Raw genomic sequence first — 18,164 nt, forward strand, 5'->3', positions numbered from 1 at the left:
ATTTTATTCATTACAAGATGGTTTTAGTTATTATAAAGTGTATACATTTGAATACTATATTCAGAGTTGTAAAATCCAACTAAAATTTATTTGTTATGAAAAGTAAAATAATGCATTGTGTTCATAATATAAACATTTGATTTAACCATATAGTAATTAATTATATAATTATAATGAATATTATAATTAAAAAATATGTTATTTTTATCATATATAAGAATAACAGCTACTTTTACCGAACACTTATATTGTAAACAGCTACTTTCACAGCTAAGAGCTAACAGCTACTAGCCGACAGCTAACAGCTACCCGGACAGCTAACAGCTACTCCAACAGCCAACAGCTACCCAACAGCTACTTTTGCCGAACAGGCCCTTAGTCACTTCAAAAGAGGACACCACACCTCCTCCCTTGGCTTATATAATAGAGATTGAGTGAATAAGGGAAAGTAATTGAGATTTGTGGCACATAGATTTCTTTTGGGTTTATCACTAATTTGATAACGTGTAGATATAAAAGCAAGTAATTGAGGTTTATTATGGTCGGCCCCAGTTATATTGAGATTATGTTATATTGAGTGAATAAGGTGTATCTAGTAAGGATGCTCATAAGCTCTCAACCGTTACAATTTTTGGGTCCTTAAATTCCATCTATGAAGACTCAAGAGAGCATCATCAAAAATCAGAAAATAATATACCGAAAAGTCATAATAGAGCATTGGGAATTAGGAGAGACGTAGTTGAAGAACTTCTCTCATCGCTGCCAGCCTGCCATGGAAACTTAATGTAAGTTTTCCAACCAATTCAAATTTATACCTTTCACGGATTTACATGGTTATATGTTTTTATGATCAATAATCTCCTTCAGTTGGTATCAAAGCCGACCATGTTAGATTCAAAAAATGTGTTAGAGTCTTAATTGTGAAAAGCGTGAATTTTTATTTTTCGCATTTTTTTGTATTTCAGTTTTTTGTTGGAGCGATTAGTTTGTTTACTATTGTTCTATTTTTTTTTTTGTTCAGTTGTTTGTTGTTCTATGGTGTTAATTATCATTTTCTAATATATTTCGGATGAGAGATGTTATTTTTGAGCACCTGTTTCAGATACATGGTTTTCATATTTATTGAGTATAAATGACATGCTGTTGGAAATTCGATATGGTATGAGGGGTAAATTCGATATGGTATGATTTATGAGGGGTAAATATGTTCTTCTGATTGTATTTGAAATTCCTCATCCGACTTTTTTGATTTGGTGTACTGCAACGCAAGTTATAGTTTTCGTGGGCCCCACTAGTTTTTAAACTAATTTCTCGTTTTTTTGGTGGCACAAGTACAACAAGTTTCTTTGCTTAGTGATTTGTGGGTCCGTTTATTTTATCCTTTTTGGTAAAAGTACCAATACATTGCTGTACTTTGGATGAGTGAAAGATTAGTTTTGTTTTTATTTTGTTTCTTATTACATGTCGGTACTTTCCTAAGCTATATTTTTTTAATTGGATATGTGAAGATTATATTTCGAACATATCAAAGTTACAAGGCTCTACAATTTATTATACTTCTTTTGTATCAAATTAATTGCAACAAATTCTTCGACACAAACTCTTAGGCAAAATTTCTTAACGTAAGATTAACAAAGGTAAGGGCAAGTGTTTAGTATAATTAACCACTACCAAGTACCACCACCACATACTGCCACCACCACCGAGATGCGACCACCACATACTGCCACCACCACTGAAACTAAACCACCACCACCAAAACTAAACCTCCGAAATTAAACCACCACCACCAAAACTAAACCATCGAAACTAAACCAACACCACTGAAACTAAACCACCATCATCGAAATTCGAAATCCCACCAAAACTAAACCACCGAACTAAACCAACACGACCGAAACTAAACCACCACCACCGTCAAAACCCTAAGAGAGAAACAAATCGAAGAGAGAGAAAGAGATCTAGTGGTAAATTCGGCTGGAGGTTAGAGAACTGGTGGTGGATTTTGGCAGGAGAGAGAACGAAGGACGAGAAAGGAGGTTTTCGATGGATTTCGACTGGTGGTGGAGGTTTTCGGTGGATTTCGGATGGATTTCGATTGCTGGTGGTGGATTTGGATCGGTGGTGGAGGAGATCAAAGATAGAAGGTGGTGATGGTGGTGGTGGGTGGAGGAGATCGAAGGTGATGATGATGGTGGTGGTGGTCGCCGATGGTGGAGAGAACAATGGTGATGACAGGAGGATGGAGATGGAGATGGAGAGGAGAGATAAATGGTGGTGGATGATGGAGTGAAGGTGGTATTGAAGGAGGGAGGGGTTATATTTAGGTTTAATTAATTGTAATTAGGTTTGTAATTAATTTGATTTGGGTAGTATAATATGTATTTTAGTTTTTTAATAAGGATATTTTGGTAATTTAAGGGGTAAAAATCATACCAAAAATGAGAAGATGAAAATTGTTGCATTTAATTTGAAACAACTATATTTTAGAAATTGTTGCATTTAATTTATACAGAGGAAGTAATACATATGGTTTGTTGTAGAGATTTTATACTATAGAAAACTTCAAATAATAGAAGTATAATATTTTCGATTGGGTTAATTAACAAAATATCACCAAAGTGATCTTTATTGTGTAAATTGCTCATAAAAAATGTTATATGTTAGGTGTATGTATATCTATGCGAGTATTGCCGGTCCAAAGGAAGGTAAATATAAGGCCAGATTATATATATACTTGTGATGATAAACATCTAACAGTTATAAGGACACTAGTGGATATACATATATATATATACATATATATATATACATATATATATATACATATATATATATATATACATATATATATACATATATATACATATATATAACATATATATATATATATATATACATAATATATACATATATATATATATACATATATATATATATACATATATATATATATACATATATATATATATATATATATAATTTAGTTGATGGTGATGATGATGTCGTATTAGTTGTTTGTGCTCAAATTAGTTGTGTAACTATGCTCAATTTTTTGATGATGTTAATTTGGAAATTGATGTGTTATAGAATGGTTGTTGATCTATAGGTTGAATTCATGTGCTTGGTAGTATTGTGATCTATAGGTTTTTTGCGGTTTACTGATTTGGAGCTTATATGAATGGAGTTAATAGTCTAAATTGCCTTTAAATTGCCTATTAGATCAATGACTTGCTCTGCTTGATTTTTTCGAAGTTTGAATGTGGTTTATCAACTTTTGATGCCCTCATATTGAGTATAATTGAGTTGAAGCCATCTTGAGTACCTGCATACCTAAGGAGCCTTGACAAGTATTCATAGGGTCTCCTTGTCTCAAACCTTGTTTCCCTTGAAAGAAACATTAAATTAGGTAGCATTATTCAGCCAAAAAGAAAAATAAACAGTTTGTAATATCTGTTTGCAGCGGTTTTATATGCTATATTTCATTGATTAACATGATTTCAAGCTGTTTCTGTATGATATTAATGAATTCAGAATCATGGAGCTTACCTGTCCATGCGGAAATGGTATTTTAATCAAGAATGTAACAACAAAAGGCCCTAATGTGACCCGTCCTTATTACAAATCCCGGTTCACAGAAGGCAAGTTTTATATACTTCAATATATTGTTTTTTTCTATATATATATTTTAATGTTATATCTTAATCAATGTTATGTGACAGGGAAATAACATCCCAGATTGTAAGTTCTATTCATTCGAGGATGAACTAAAGCAGTGTCCCTGTGGACGTGGCTTTTGCCGCACCGCCTTTATAAGAAAAGAAAAATTTTGGTGCTGCTGCGTTCAGGTGAGAATTTTTAATGGCTGATAGTTGTAACTATGTTGCTTTATAGTCTATCATGTACGATAACATATTTGTATGGGCAGGGACTTGGTGATTGCGGATTCATGATGAGGATCACATCAACCTGGCAACTGCCGAGGGATTGGAACTCGAACCCTCAATCTTCCTCGGCAGCGTCTCAATCTTCCTCGGCAGCGTCTCAATCTCCCTCGGCACAATTTCAACAATTTCAGTCTCCCTCGACACAATTTCAATATCCCTCGGCACAGGTTCAATCTCCCTCGGACAGTGGCACAGTTTCACTCCTTCTGCTACGTTTCAATCTTCCTCGGCGCAGTTTCAATCTCCTTCCAGCCCTTTGATGCACACTCCCTTGGCTCAGCCTCAGTCCTCTCCTCCCATTACCCAAGATAGGTCTCGGTCTCCTCCCAGCCAAGTTGTGCTGCTTACACAATCTCTCAAAGTAGCTCAATCAAGTGTTGCTGCCTATCTTAATCTTATTGAAAACATGAACTAATTTCCACGGACTTATTATTCCAGATGGCAAATACAGTAGACAGTACAAGCAATTACAGCATGGAGCGCCAATATAAAACTTCCGGCCGTCTCATTAACCTGATTTCTATTGTAGAAGAATTGCGTAGTACTTCTGAGGCTTTTCTCAGTCATTGCTTAGAGTTAGGGGGTTATTCAACTTTTTGTCCCTTCCTAAATCCCCAATTCCTTCTCCTTTTTTGTTAGAGTTGATGAGCTATTACAATCCAGCTCAAACACTTCAATATTCGAGGGCAGTACGTGCTAGGAATAACACTTGAAGACGTGTTATTCCTAGCACGAATTAGGATTGACGGCACAGCTGTACTTGTGAAAGATTATAGCAATAAACATTGCTTTGACATATTCGGAGAGGAGATAGATGATTTTGAGAAGTTGTATGATATCATATATGACAATAGTTTGGATTGGAAGAAGCGTAAGGCAGCACTGTTAATGGTAATAGTGCAATGCATTATTATGCCAACTTCCGATGGGAAAAAATACTATGCTGCACTTTTTGAGTGTTTAAGGGATCCTGATGAGACATCGGGAAAGTATGCGTGGGGGGCGGGCATGCTTGCTTTCTTGCAGTATCATATGGAGAAGTTGAATGCTTCAGTTAAATTTTGTGGCTGTATATGGCTTGTGCTGGTAAGAATCTCCTTCTTCTTTCTTTTTTTTTATTTGATCAATCTTTATTTTATTATATTTATTATTTAAAAATTAATGTGATTGTGATTGCTTATTGTACAGTGTTTCTTCTTGGTTCGAATCCCGACGTTGTGGGATTCTTTAGGCCTCGGCTCAGTGAGGGAGGAGATTGAGGCAGGAGAATTGGAACAACATCCATTTCCAATGAAATGGATACTTGATAAGCTTCTTCTAAATTCCACACTCGGCTATGACCGGAGGGCGGGTTGCCGCACGAAGATGAAGTCTGTTTTTGATAATCTTAAAGATGAGGTATGTATTGGTAAATAAAGCAGTATGTATGTATATGTGTGTCATTCTTTATATTGACAACCATAAATCGATTCTGATCTGATTTTGAAGTTTAATTAAGCTGAAGCAAGTGTGCTGAAGTCCCTGGCAGAATAAGTTTGAACGAGTTTTGTCCATCTATATGTTGTTTTTGTGTCACTATGTTAAGGTTCATACACTTGAATTTTTTTTTTGGTTTTGATGTTGTATTTGATGTTTTATTGATAGCAAATTTCCTGGACACCCTATACCAAATGGGTGCTTCCAGATGAGCTAAAAGAAGATAAAAAATTCATAACAAGACTCGGCCCCATTTTTTGTAGCAATTATGTGGTTAATCATAAACCACATTGTGTTACAAAACAATTTGGAGGCTTCGAGCTTGACCGGTTCATGGATAGGGACAAGCTCGCTATATTTGATCATCCTCTAACATTTGTGGATAATCGTGGCAGTAACAAGCACGATTATTACGAGTCATATAAGCGCGAGCTTATGTTGTGGGCTAAAAGAGTGTGTGTTGATGATTACGCTGATAACAATGATCGTCCTCCTTCTCGTTGTGCTCGTGATCGTCCTCCTTCTCCTTCTCGTGCTCGTGATCGTCCTCCTTCTCCTTCTCGTCACCGTCCACGTCAGCGTCGGAATTATACACGGGAGGAGGGTCCTCGGAGAGGCGAGCGTAATCGACATCCGAGTGTTAGGTTCTCGCCCAGCTGATGAGCGGGGTTTTTTTTTAAGAATTTGGATTGTTGTAAAACCATGTTGTACACGGGAGGAGGGTCCTTGGATTGTTGTACAACTTCTCCATATGATACTGCAAGAAAGCAAGCATGCCCGCCCCCCACGCATACTTTCCCGATATCTCATCAGGATCCCTTAAACACTCAAAAAGTGCAGCATAGTATTTTTTCCCATCGGAAGTTGGCATAATAATGCATTGCACTATTACCATTAACAGTGCTGCCTTACGCTTCTTCCAATCCAAACTATTGTCATATATGATATCATACAACTTCTCAAAATCATCTATCTCCTCTCCGAATATGTCAAAGCAATGTTTATTGCTATAATCTTTCACAAGTACGGCTGTGCCGTCAATCCTAATTCGTGCTAGGAATAACACGTCTTCAAGTGTTATTCCTAGCACGTACTGCCCTCGAATATTGAAGGTGTTTGAGCTAGGATTGTAATAGCTCATCAACTCTAACAAAAAAGGAGAATGAATTGGGGATTTAGGAAGGGACAAAAAGTTGAATAACCCCCCTAACTCTAAGCAATGATTGAGAAAAGCCTCAGAAGTACTACGCAATTCTTCTACAATAGAAATCAGGTTAATGAGACGGCCGGAAGTTTTATATTGGCGCTCCATGCTGTAATTGCTTGTACTGTCTACTGTATTTGCCATCTGGAATAATAAGTCCGTGGAAATTAGTTCATGTTTCAATAAGATTAAGATAGGCAGCAACACTTGATTGAGCTACTTTGAGAGATTGTGTAAGCAGCACAACTTGGCTGGGAGGAGACCGAGACCTATCTTGGGTAATGGGAGGAGAGGACTGAGCCTGAGCCAAGGGAGTGTGCATCAAAGGGCTGGAAGGAGATTGAAACTGCGCCGAGGAAGATTGAAACGTAGCAGAAGGAGTGAAACTGTGCCACTGTCCCGAGGGAGATTGAACCTGTGCCGAGGGATATTGAAATTGTGTCGAGGGAGACTGAAATTGTTGAAATTGTGCCGAGGGAGATTGAGACGCTGCCGAGGAAGATTGAGACGCTGCCGAGGAAGATTGAGGGTTCGAGTTCCAATCCCTCGGCAGTTGCCAGGTTGATGTGATCCTCATCATGAATCCGCAATCACCAAGTCCCTGCCCATACAAATATTGTTATCGTACATGATAGACTATAAAGCAACATAGTTACAACTATCAGCCATTAAAAATTCTCACCTGAACGCAGCAGCACCAAAATTTTTCTTTTCTTATAAAGGCGGTGCGGCAAAAGCCACGTCCACAGGGACACTGCTTTAGTTCATCCTCGAATGAATAGAACTTACAATCTGGGATGTTATTTCCCTGTCACATAACATTGATTAAGATATAACATTAAAATATATATATAGAAAAAAACAATATATTGAAGTATATAAAACTTGCCTTCTGTGAACCGGGGCATTTGTAATAAGGACGGGTCACATTAGGGCCTTTTGTTGTTACATTCTTGATTAAAATACCATTTCCGCATGGACAGGTAAGCTCCATGATTCTGAATTCATTAATATCATACAGAAACAGCTTGAAATCATGTTAATTTATGAAATATAGCATATAAAACCGCTGCAAACAGATATTACAAACTGTTTATTTTTCTTTTTGGCTGAATAATGCTACCTAATTTAATGTTTCTTTCAAGGGAAACAAGGTTTGAGACAAGGAGACCCTATGAATACTTGTCAAGGCTCCTTAGGTATGCAGGGACTCAAGATGGCTTCAACTCAATTATACTCAATATGAGGGCATCAAAAGTTGATAAACCACATTCAAACTTCGAAAAAATCAAGCAGAGCAAGTACATTGATCTAATAGGCAATTTAAAGGCAATTTAGACTATTAACTCCATTCATATAAGCTCCAAATCAGTAAACCGCAAAACAACCTATAGATCACAATACTACCAAGCACATGAATTCAACCTATAGATCAACAACCATTCTATAACACATCAATTTCCAAATTAACATCATCAAAAAATTGAGCATAGTTACACAACTAATTTGAGCACAAACAACTAATACGACATCATCATCACCATCAACTAAATTATTATATATATATATATATATATATATATATATATATATATATATATATATATATATATAAGTGTTATAGAGAGATATAACTCTAATGAATAAGTGTTGTAACTCTAAACCAATTGTGTGGTTGAGATTCATTCTCATTTCTCATCTAAGGAGCATTCTCATGTGATCTTGCCTATATATATATATATAGGGGAAAGATCCGCTGAAAACCACTCTTAGGCTGAAAACTGAAAACAAAGTAACTTTTAACCCCTTTAGGGTAACTTTTAACACTTTTAGGGTAACTTTTATCAGTTTTGGGGTAACTTTATTATATTAAGGATAGTTTATATATTTCAACGGTAACTTTATTTATTATAAGAGTAACTATTACCACTTTTAAGGTAACTTTTTACCTTGAAATATATGTTAGTGAGAGGGGGGTAACAAATAGCTTTAAAACAGCAACTAATCACAATACTTTGGCAAGTAATAACAATACTGCCTATTATATCCAGTATCAAATTACATTAGGCATCAAATATTTTTTTTCTTCTTCTTGACAGCAAATAAAAGAACAAAATAATCGGAAAAATAAATTTAAAATGGCGAAAATTTCTACCAGGACTGTGTATACGTGCCAGATTTTGACGGTGAGCTCCTTGAAAACATGTGAGACTAAAAATCGCCGAGTTTCCGGTGAGAGCGAGATTTATGAGTGTTTTCTTCTTGAATTTCTTCCTGCAAATTCCGTAAACTTCGTATCGCAAATGCGTTGCTTCTTTTGATCTTTTCAATTACTGTCAACTCTTCCAATGTCGTCAATGTCAGTCGAATCTGCATTAATAACTCATTACTCAATTTTAACTAATAAAATTCAGCTACCAGAGCTCAAAAGAATAATAATAAAAATAAAATGAAATTTCATTAGCATTTTTACCGATTAATTTATCCGGATGATTGAATCCATTGAACTGAGCTAAATATATGTTAATGAAATTTCACTTTGGCAACTAAAATGAAGATCTCTTCGCAATTTCGATCGAAAATTACTAGATTCAAAAATTCAGTTGAAGATCTGAAAATGATGAACAAAATGAGCTCAAAATTATCATAAAATCAACAATTACTCATCAAATCACATAACTCTCAAACCAGAAAACAGAGAAATTTAAAATTATTCAACCTCAATCAATAATCAAAACAGAGATAGTTCAAAACAATGAAATATGAAAAGTTAAAAAAGAAAAATCGAGAAAGAATACACAGATATCAGAATATAGGAAAAAAATCAAGAAGAAGAACCCTAAAATTAGAGGAAATGATGAATTTGATGATGAATTGATGACAAAACTCTGAAAAAATTCCACAAAAGAAAGAGAAGATGATAAAAATCCGAACGAAACATCACCAATTTCATCTACTATTTTTCGCCATTTTAGGAATTGATCTAAGCTCGCAGAGGAGTAAAGAGATAAGTAGAGATGCAAATCTTTTCTGCCATTGATGGAGGAGAGAGAAAAAAAATGGAAGGGTTAAGCGACTGACATTGACGACTGCCATCTTTTCTGCCATTGATGGACAAATTCGCTGGGTTGATCTTTAGAGGAGAGAGAGTGGGGTGGAGTTTGATGAGTGAGAGGGAGTGTTAGAGTGGGTGAGAGGGAATTGAGATATAAACCGTACGATCAAAATCAACGCTCCAGATCTTCTGTTTTCAGTTTTCATTTTAATGGGTGTTTTCACAAGATCCTATTCCTATATATATATATATTATTGTTAGTGTTTGTTCATTACAACAATGTTACCTCTAGCAGTTAATATTTTTATCCAAAGATATTAATGGTGCATTTGGTATCTTGTGATGGGTTATTTTATTTTTTGAATTCTAGTATGATTAAATTTCAAGTTATTGTGAGTATATATATTTATTTGTCTTGTTCTTTTGAAAGCTAAATTTACTACCTTATTTCAGTCCTTTATGTTGCACTAACTTTAAGGAATGATAGGAAAATATTTAGATAATTTTGGACAGCATGGATCTAGACCTTGCTTTAAAAGTATACCCTCCTTCTCTTACGAACTCTAGTTCTCTTGATGAGAAAAAATATTATGAGAAGTGGGATTGCTCGAATCGCATAGGTCTTATAATCATAAAGCGTGGCATTCGAGAAATATTTAGGGTTGCAATATCCGATGAGGTTACTAGTGCCAAGGATTTCCTTGCCGAAATTGAAAAGCGCTTTGCAAAAAGCGCTAAGGCGGAAATAAGCATGCTATTGAGCAGCTCGGACATCCAAAGAGTATAAAGACAGAAAATACAAGGAGTACATCATGGAAATGTCTCATATTGTTTCAAGGCTCAAGGTTCTAAAGATCGAGATTTTGGAAGATATTCTCGTGCATTTGGTTTTGAACTCTCTTCCAAATTTTTTTTTTGAATCATTTCAGGTCTGTTACAACTGCCAAAAGGAGAAGTGGTCTCTTAACAAGCTCATTTCATTTTATGTTCAAGAGGAAGAGAGGTTGAAACAAAACACGACTGAAAGTGCTCACTTGGCAAGCACCTCTAAAGAAAAGGGCAAAAAGAGGGGAAATGTTGCTTATAAGAATGAAGCTGCTAAAGGCTCAATACAAAAAAAAAAAAAACAAAAGGAAGGTGAAACCACATGTTTCTTTTGTAATAAGCCTGGGAATATGAAGAAGGATTGTACCAAATATCAAGCCTCGAAGGTTAAAAAGGGTATGATTCTTACTTTGGTTTGTTCTGAGAACAATTTAGCTTCAGTACCTATAAACACATGGTGGTTAGATTTCGATGCAACTACTAACACCAGTGTTTTAATGCAGGGTTGTCTAAACCACTGCAAGCCAAGTGATGTTGAGAGATACATCTATGTGGGAGATGGCAAGTTGGTGGAGGTTAAAGCAATTGAGCATTTTAGATTATTATTGTCTTCTGGCTTCTATTTGGATTTAAAAACACTTTTATTGTACCGTCTTTTAGGCGGAATTTGATCTTTATTTCCTATTTGGACAAGTTGGGTTATTATTGTTATTTTGGTAACTATCAAGTTACTTTGTCTTTGAATTCAAATTTGGTAGAAACTAGTTCATTTATGGTTTATGACAATCTTTATATGCTTGATACAATAATTTCCTATCACGAAAATTTGAATGTTGAATCCCGAGGTATTAAGCGAAAGATTGATAATGCACTATCAGGAGCATGATGGCACAAGCGATTAGGACACATCTCTAAAAATAGAGTTGAACGACTTGTTTCTGATGGGATACTTGATGCCATTTTTTTGGCAAATTTTAATGTTTGTGTTGAGTGCATTAAAGGAAACCAAACCAAACATAAGAGATTGGGTTAATATAGAGCTACGAATGTCTTAGAACTCATACACAGTGATATTTGTAGACCATTTCATACTCCTTCATGGAATGGTCAACAATATTTTGTGTCATTCATAGACGATTACTCTAAATATCTATTTATTTCTTATACATGAAAAATCTCAAGTCTTGGATGTGTTCAAATCATATAAGGCTGAAGTTGAAAATCAACTCAACAAACGCATTAAGAAAGTCAAATACGACCGTGTTGGTTAATATTACGGTAGGTATGACGGTTCAGGTGAACAACGTCCATGATCTTTTGCCAAATACCTAAAGGAATATGGGATCGTCCCTTAATACACCATGCCAGGTTCACCTAAAATGAATGGTGTAGCTAAAAGGCGAAACAGGATGCTTAAAGATATGGTAAGAAGTATGATTTGTCATTCTATCTTACCTGAATCACTCTGGGATGAGGCATTAAAGACTGCAGCTTACATTCTAAATCGAGTAACAACTAAAGCAGCTGCTAAAACACCTTATGAGCTTTGGACATGAAGAAAACCTACTCTAAAGCACTTTCGTGTGTGGGGTTGTCCAGTTGAAGCACGGCCTTATAGGCCACATGAGAAGAAATTGGACCCCAGGACTACAAGCAGCTACTTTATTGGTTATTCAAAACGATCTAGGGGCTATAAGTTTTTTGATCCCAAGGAAAACACAATTTTCGAGACGGGAACTGCAATATTTTTTAGGATGTCGAGTTATGATCTCTTTTATTAGCCAATACATTAACACACAATAGTGTGTTTGCTAGTACAGTAATGTCAACGAGCTTTACATCTGTGTCAACCTTTCTAGGCACAAGAAATGGTGCTGGTGGGTGCAGAGTGCAGTCACAATGTTTTCTTAATAACTGGTTGCAAGTATGGGAGGCGAGGGATGTCATGTTCTCTAACCTGATTTCTTCCCTAGGATTGTGCTTTCTTCAACTCTCCTGGGTTGTGCAGTAGTTCCGTCATTGCCCATTCAAGGGTGATCGATGTTGTGTCAGTTCCAGTAGATAATAGGTCCTGCAGCAAACAGTCTTAAAGATTTAGCCCTTCAGGGTGTAGGATAAGGAAACTGTCTTAAGCACAAATAGCAGATGAGTACCAATAATATGACAAGGAGATTTTTGAAGCATCAAGAACTTCTGTCTTCGGCATTTTTCTCATGAGTTGATGCGAGCAATGCATCTAATACGTCGTCAGGGACTGTATTGAGCTCAATGGCTTCTTGCCTTGCAATCGTTGATCAATCATGACACTGAATAGATCTATCATCTTTCGAAAATTATTACTTGTATGCCGCCTGATAACTAGTGCGTCTATTTTTTGCAAGATGGGAAACAGTCGGCTAAGTTGGACTTCTCGAGTTCTTCCAAAACATCTCTTATAGTATCTCGTACTTCATTAGCAAAGTCAGATCTGGGTCCCCCAAATCCACTGCAAAAGAGTGCTCGATAACAAATTGAGGAAAGTGGTGAATGTTGCTTGACCTGTATCAATTTCAACACCACCTTCGCTGCTCTTCTTAACAACGGAAAGGATATCGGGGACCTTGTTTCTCCGAACGCTTTGGCTTGCATCCAGTTTGCCAGTTGAGAAGACCTGGGTGTTGCATTCGCACTGACATGCCACTGGCAACCAGCCAACTGAATATACATGGTCATTCCGTAATTGAGTACACGAGTTGCATAATAAATGAAGCGGTTAGCACAGGAGAAATTGTTCTTTTAAAGGGCTTCTCTGGCCATAGTAGCTGAGAAATTATCCCTCTTTGAACTTGGCCAAGCTGCAGCATCATCAGAAGGCCATACTTATTGGCAAGTTCGGACAAGGAGATAAGTGGCCTGGTACTGAGGCTGAAGAGACTCCCAACAATTGGTAAAGGGGTGGTCCTGGTGGCAGATCCCTTGAATTGAAGTCCTTACTTTTCTTTGCAGTTGATAAAGAGGAATAAATCGCAACACTTAGTAATACAAGACACAGCACAAAAAGATAGGAGGGACCCATATCATGAGGAGAGAGAACCCATCAGCCAAATATAGAAATGTTGCAATTATTTCCAAATTGTTGCACTTATTTTGAAACCCATATTTATCTACCTATCAAACTAAAATACAATAAATACCATAGGGGTCTGCTGCAAATTACGCAGAAATCTTCTGGCCAAAACTTTGCTATGAACTGGAGCCACACATGAAACAACAATGTGATTTTACATGGCATCGCCAGGTGATTCTCCTTGAATACTTTTCATGAGGCGGTCATAACTTATTCATATATGTCATATTCACGCATATGACAAATTGTTAGACGTCTCCGAAGAAAAACTTATATCTCCAAGGGAACTATTTTCCAAATGACATGATGTAAGACTATGTGCAGTGACTCAATTTTACATCTTATTTTAATTCCATGATACCAATTTGTCACGTTATTAGAGCAGTTTGCCAACTCCTAGCCAGAGGGCAGCTCTCTACCATGTGCGCTATGTTGGCCTCTTGGGCATCATTTTAGCTCATTATTAGAAGCAACCATGCTTGAGTCACATAGCTGAGTTACTTTGAACACAGGCCCGCATTAAGCGAAAGTACACTACTAATTGTAAAGTTTATGACCCGAGTAATACTGCTTATCTTACAGGGTATCATTGCAATGCAATTGTTTGAGTATGAACAGGATGATCCATTCCCGAAATAGTGACTGCAATCACAAACAGAGAAAATACAATGCACATGGAAAAGGGTACCTCAATCAATCACAACCGTGCCATAACATTTTGCAAGCTGAGTGAATTTTCACTTCTTTGTTCATCTGTGCATGTTTCATTTGCAGCAGTGGCTTGAGAACAGAGGAAAGATAATGACTGCAGCCATGAAACTAACGTAGGTTTTCTAATTACATCGTCAGATTCTGCAACAAGGGCATACAATTCATTGAGTACCATATTCTGGCCATCTTTTGGTAATTGGATAATTAGCTGTGCCAACAGCTTCATCATTTCTGGTAGGACCTGGGTGAATATGACAAAGGAATCATGAAATTGATCATAAAAACATACCATGATCAAAGAAGCCAGAAAAAGGTTTGCAGCTGTAATAACGATATATCAAAATTGCAAAGAGTACATCTCAGCCCGATTTTGATGTTCTTTTGTATCAAGTCCTTTCCTCCTTATTACTCCCTCCGTTTTTTCCAATAAGTGCAATACTTGTTATTTGGTGTGTCAAAATATACAAACTTCAACTGCATTGTTTACGAAGTAATGTATAAAAAAATAATTAACATGTGTAATCTAGTTACAATTTTTTCAACACAGTGCACCAGGGATGTCAATGAGGCTAACAGGCAGTGGCAGCTTTCACCAGATTCATCATTCCAAGATGTAACTTCACATAACAATTAAAGAGAATATTGATCAAAAATTCAAAGGTGTGCATTAGGGACCGAGCAAAGGCAAGTGTTGCATTTATAAACAGACATAGGAAGTATTTCTTTATAAAAAAGTGTGTTCCCTAATACCACATTTATGCATTCATAATGTACCTTACTTTCAACTCTATCAGTAGTTTATACTATAAAGAAACACTAAATTTCACTTACCTGTATGTCCACCAAAGATATGAGCTGCATAAGCAGCTCTATAATTTTCTTGCAGGGCTCTGAATCTCCTTGCCAGTTCTTCCACAATTCAGAATCTTTAAGATTCATGACTTCTCTGCACAGTCCATTTGCCTTCTCAACTAGACTGTGCACGCAAAAATATATGGATGGACTCCCAGCAGGAAGATGTCGAACCAAGGCAGAGACACCAGAAACCACACCATCAAATGGTGTTACACCGGGATAAGCCTACATATTCAAGATATAGTTAATAGTAAACCTATGTCTTAAAATAATTCAAACTCGTGAAGTCACTATTTGTCTTACTAGCAATGTTGTACCTCAAGGGACCTTTTCATGTAATAGAAAACAAGCTGCTCCTTCAACAAGATCCTCTCATCCTCATCAGATTCCATTTCAGAAGTTATAAAAGCCGAGAATACTGAATGTGAGGCACGAGCTACTTTGTTGTTTGGGTGCCACATATATCTAGAAGTATTTGATAAGAAAATCTAGACTCATAATTATTATATATCAGTTGACTAGTTGAGTTAAAGGTTATCTCTTATATTAAACATGAGGTTCAGGATACAAATACATTGGGGCAGCCACCACTTTTCGGAACACATAGCTAGGCAAAAAGCTGATGCAAGTCGGAATTACTCGCAGGTAGAACAAGATCCTCGCAGTCTGCACTTCATCTTTAGACCATACATAGTTCCCATTCTGCACACGACAAAATTCTAAAAGGCCAAAGGCCCAAAATTAAACAATCATTGATTTATCTACATGATAATACTTGGCCCTTTTAGAAAAGGAGAGCATTGTTTTGAACTGTTGGTCATATTTGTTTACAGAGAGTTAAAATAGAAGATTATCACGAATCATACCTTGAGGGTTTGTCAGATCAACATAAGAAGGCAAGGATTCAACAAAACAGACACAGGCAACCTCGTTTTCTTGGACATTCATAGCTGCGCTCCTGATTGCCTCCACGTATTCCGGAAGTCGAATGCGCCGAAAATACTCCATGCAGGAAAACGAGACCAGAATTTTAACAGAGCAATCCATCTGTATCTTCCTCGAAAATTTGGAAGTCAGTCGGTCTTTGGTGACAGCTAATGCAAAGACTACCACCATCAGGAAAGCCGATTCAGCTATTCTCTCCAAATCATTAAGCAATTGGTCTGACTTGCCTTGCAGCACCAAAGCTATCTGTCTATGGCCAAGGTAGATGTCATGACAGAAACTCCAAACTAAATTCTCAACCTTACACTTGTCATCATCATTTGCAGATGCATAAAGATTACAGAGAATACCAGTTGCTGCCCCCGCTTCCTTGAAGAGAATGCTGTCTTGATGTTCCTTCACACAGACAGGATTTAAACCCCCCAAATTGCCTGTTGGAGACCCCAGGATCATAATATAAAATCTTCTCAAGGGAAAAACTTCAATCAGCAAGGCTAAAGCAAGTGACAATAACAGCGGTCCTCTAGTAGAATTCATACCGCCACTTCGAGATGCAGCCAATGAGAGGCAATGAAGTAGAAATTTGACTTCACCGTCTTCAATAATAATGTTACTATGATCCCCTATGTTCAAGATGAGGTTTGATGCTATAGCTTCTATTCGAGCCTCTGCAGAAATTCTTAATCCAGACACAACATTCAGCCTCTCTCCTTGCTTTACAGCTCTATTAGACGCTCTTAAGACTCCAGCAGCGGCCATGAGAACACCAAACACTGCAAAATTTGCCTTGGGGTTTTCCAAAACATCACTACTAAAAATCGCAATTTTCTTCGAACCACTAGAACTAACAAGTCTGAACACAACCCATTCTACTAGATGCAGAATCATCAGTCCATGAGAAACATCATAACCAACCTCTACATCAACCCAATTTCCTAGCAAAAACTCTAACAACCTAACAAAATGAAACTCTCCTGAAGAACATAAAGCATACCCAATTCCTGCAAGTACATCAGGAACAAATTCACCAACAGAACCAATCAACTTATATTGTTCCTCTAACATTCTACAAACAACATTCAAACAAGCAGTTTTCGCCTTCTCACTCATAGACGGTACAAAACAAAAAGCACCAACAAGAAGAACACCTTCCACAAACAAACATGTGCTTTTATTAACATCAAACTGGTCAGACAAAATATGAACAACAACCTCCACTGCTGAATCCAGCAACACTAACGACGGTTTCGACGATTTTCGTACCCATATATAAACAAGTCTAAGAATCAACGGATATGAATCATGAGGAACAGAAATGTTACTAGAATTAAGCATTGAAATGAGTAGTTTCGCTTGTGGATCAGCCACGTATAATGTGGCCTTTGCATCAACAAGGGTTTTCAGAAAATGGTGGTGGCGCTGATCAAATGCACCCTTTTGCACACAATCTCTCAGAGCCCCCCATGCTTGAATTATCATTTGAGCTGATAAACTAGCAACGTTGTTCTTGTTGTTGTTATTGTTGTTGTTGTTGTTGTTGTTGTTGATTGAAGTACTGGTTCTAAGCCAGTCTTCAATAAACAGTGTTGGAGCTTGCTTTGCCATTTAATTATTGTTACAAACTGCAATTGTCGAATTTTTTTTTTTGTGAATTCTTGCTCAGATGATAATGTGTACGCTACAAAATTTGAAATTAAAACTTAGAATAGTATAATTTGTTTAAGACTAACCTTGAATCTTTTTGGAAGATTGAACTTTCTGGTGTCGTCGAAGAAAAGATCTTCAATTTCTTTTTCGCTCAATCTTCTTTATGTTCTTAAATTCAAGAAAAGATTCAACTTTCTTTGTGTTTTTCGCTCAATCATCAATACGAAAATAACGAATTTATACTATTAGACTGTAGGTAGATAGAGATGGAATTTTCCTTGAAATAGAGGCTTCTTAGCGCACAAATTGTTAATTGTGTGTAGCTTCTACGGATTGGAAGAGTTTTTTTTTTTTCCTTTTCTCTTGCTATCGCCTATCGGCTATCCTTTCCTA

The 18,164-nt window shown here is 36.7% G+C and overlaps 2 protein-coding genes and 2 long non-coding RNA genes across 7 annotated transcripts; 2 read left to right on the forward strand and 2 right to left on the reverse strand.

The window, feature by feature from the left end:
• Window positions 1-495: 495 nt before the first annotated feature.
• On the forward strand, window positions 496-4,587 carry LOC109133877 (uncharacterized). Its single transcript, XR_008969681.1, has 3 exons — window positions 496-785; window positions 3,535-3,848; window positions 3,929-4,587. It is a non-coding gene; the product is annotated as an uncharacterized LOC109133877 (long non-coding RNA).
• A 50-nt stretch (window positions 4,588-4,637) lies between these two features.
• LOC130589371 (uncharacterized) lies at window positions 4,638-6,173 on the forward strand. The gene is made up of 2 exons (XM_057394910.1): window positions 4,638-5,033; window positions 5,136-6,173. Exons 1-2 carry the CDS (start codon window positions 4,836-4,838, stop codon window positions 5,361-5,363), a joined length of 426 nt encoding a protein of 141 aa, XP_057250893.1. The 5' UTR covers window positions 4,638-4,835; the 3' UTR covers window positions 5,364-6,173.
• Window positions 6,174-6,568: 395 nt separating this feature from the next.
• On the reverse strand, window positions 6,569-7,705 carry LOC109134354 (uncharacterized). Its single transcript, XR_007274623.2, has 2 exons — window positions 7,310-7,705; window positions 6,569-7,228 (listed from the first exon to the last, which is right to left on the reverse strand). It is a non-coding gene; the product is annotated as an uncharacterized LOC109134354 (long non-coding RNA).
• A 985-nt stretch (window positions 7,706-8,690) lies between these two features.
• LOC104885200 (hypothetical protein) lies at window positions 8,691-18,164 on the reverse strand. Of its 4 annotated transcripts, XM_048645102.2 has the most exons (9): window positions 17,855-18,164; window positions 16,046-17,746; window positions 15,748-15,898; window positions 15,497-15,644; window positions 15,156-15,404; window positions 12,661-14,565; window positions 12,465-12,578; window positions 9,101-9,238; window positions 8,691-8,997 (listed from the first exon to the last, which is right to left on the reverse strand). In XM_048645102.2, exons 2-6 carry the CDS (start codon window positions 17,727-17,729, stop codon window positions 14,311-14,313), a joined length of 2,487 nt encoding a protein of 828 aa, XP_048501059.1. In that variant the 5' UTR covers window positions 17,730-17,746; window positions 17,855-18,164; the 3' UTR covers window positions 8,691-8,997; window positions 9,101-9,238; window positions 12,465-12,578; window positions 12,661-14,310. The 4 variants fall into 4 exon arrangements, with proteins under 4 accessions (XP_048501059.1, XP_048501060.1, XP_048501061.1 ...); XM_048645103.2 differs by lacking the exon at window positions 9,101-9,238; XM_048645104.2 differs by lacking the exons at window positions 8,691-8,997; window positions 9,101-9,238 and having other exon boundaries at window positions 12,253-12,578; window positions 16,046-17,125; window positions 17,447-17,746; window positions 17,855-18,163.

This window comes from Beta vulgaris, chromosome 5 (assembly GCF_026745355.1).
Source record: "Beta vulgaris subsp. vulgaris cultivar EL10 chromosome 5, EL10.2, whole genome shotgun sequence".
Classification (NCBI taxonomy): domain Eukaryota; kingdom Viridiplantae; phylum Streptophyta; class Magnoliopsida; order Caryophyllales; family Amaranthaceae; genus Beta; species Beta vulgaris.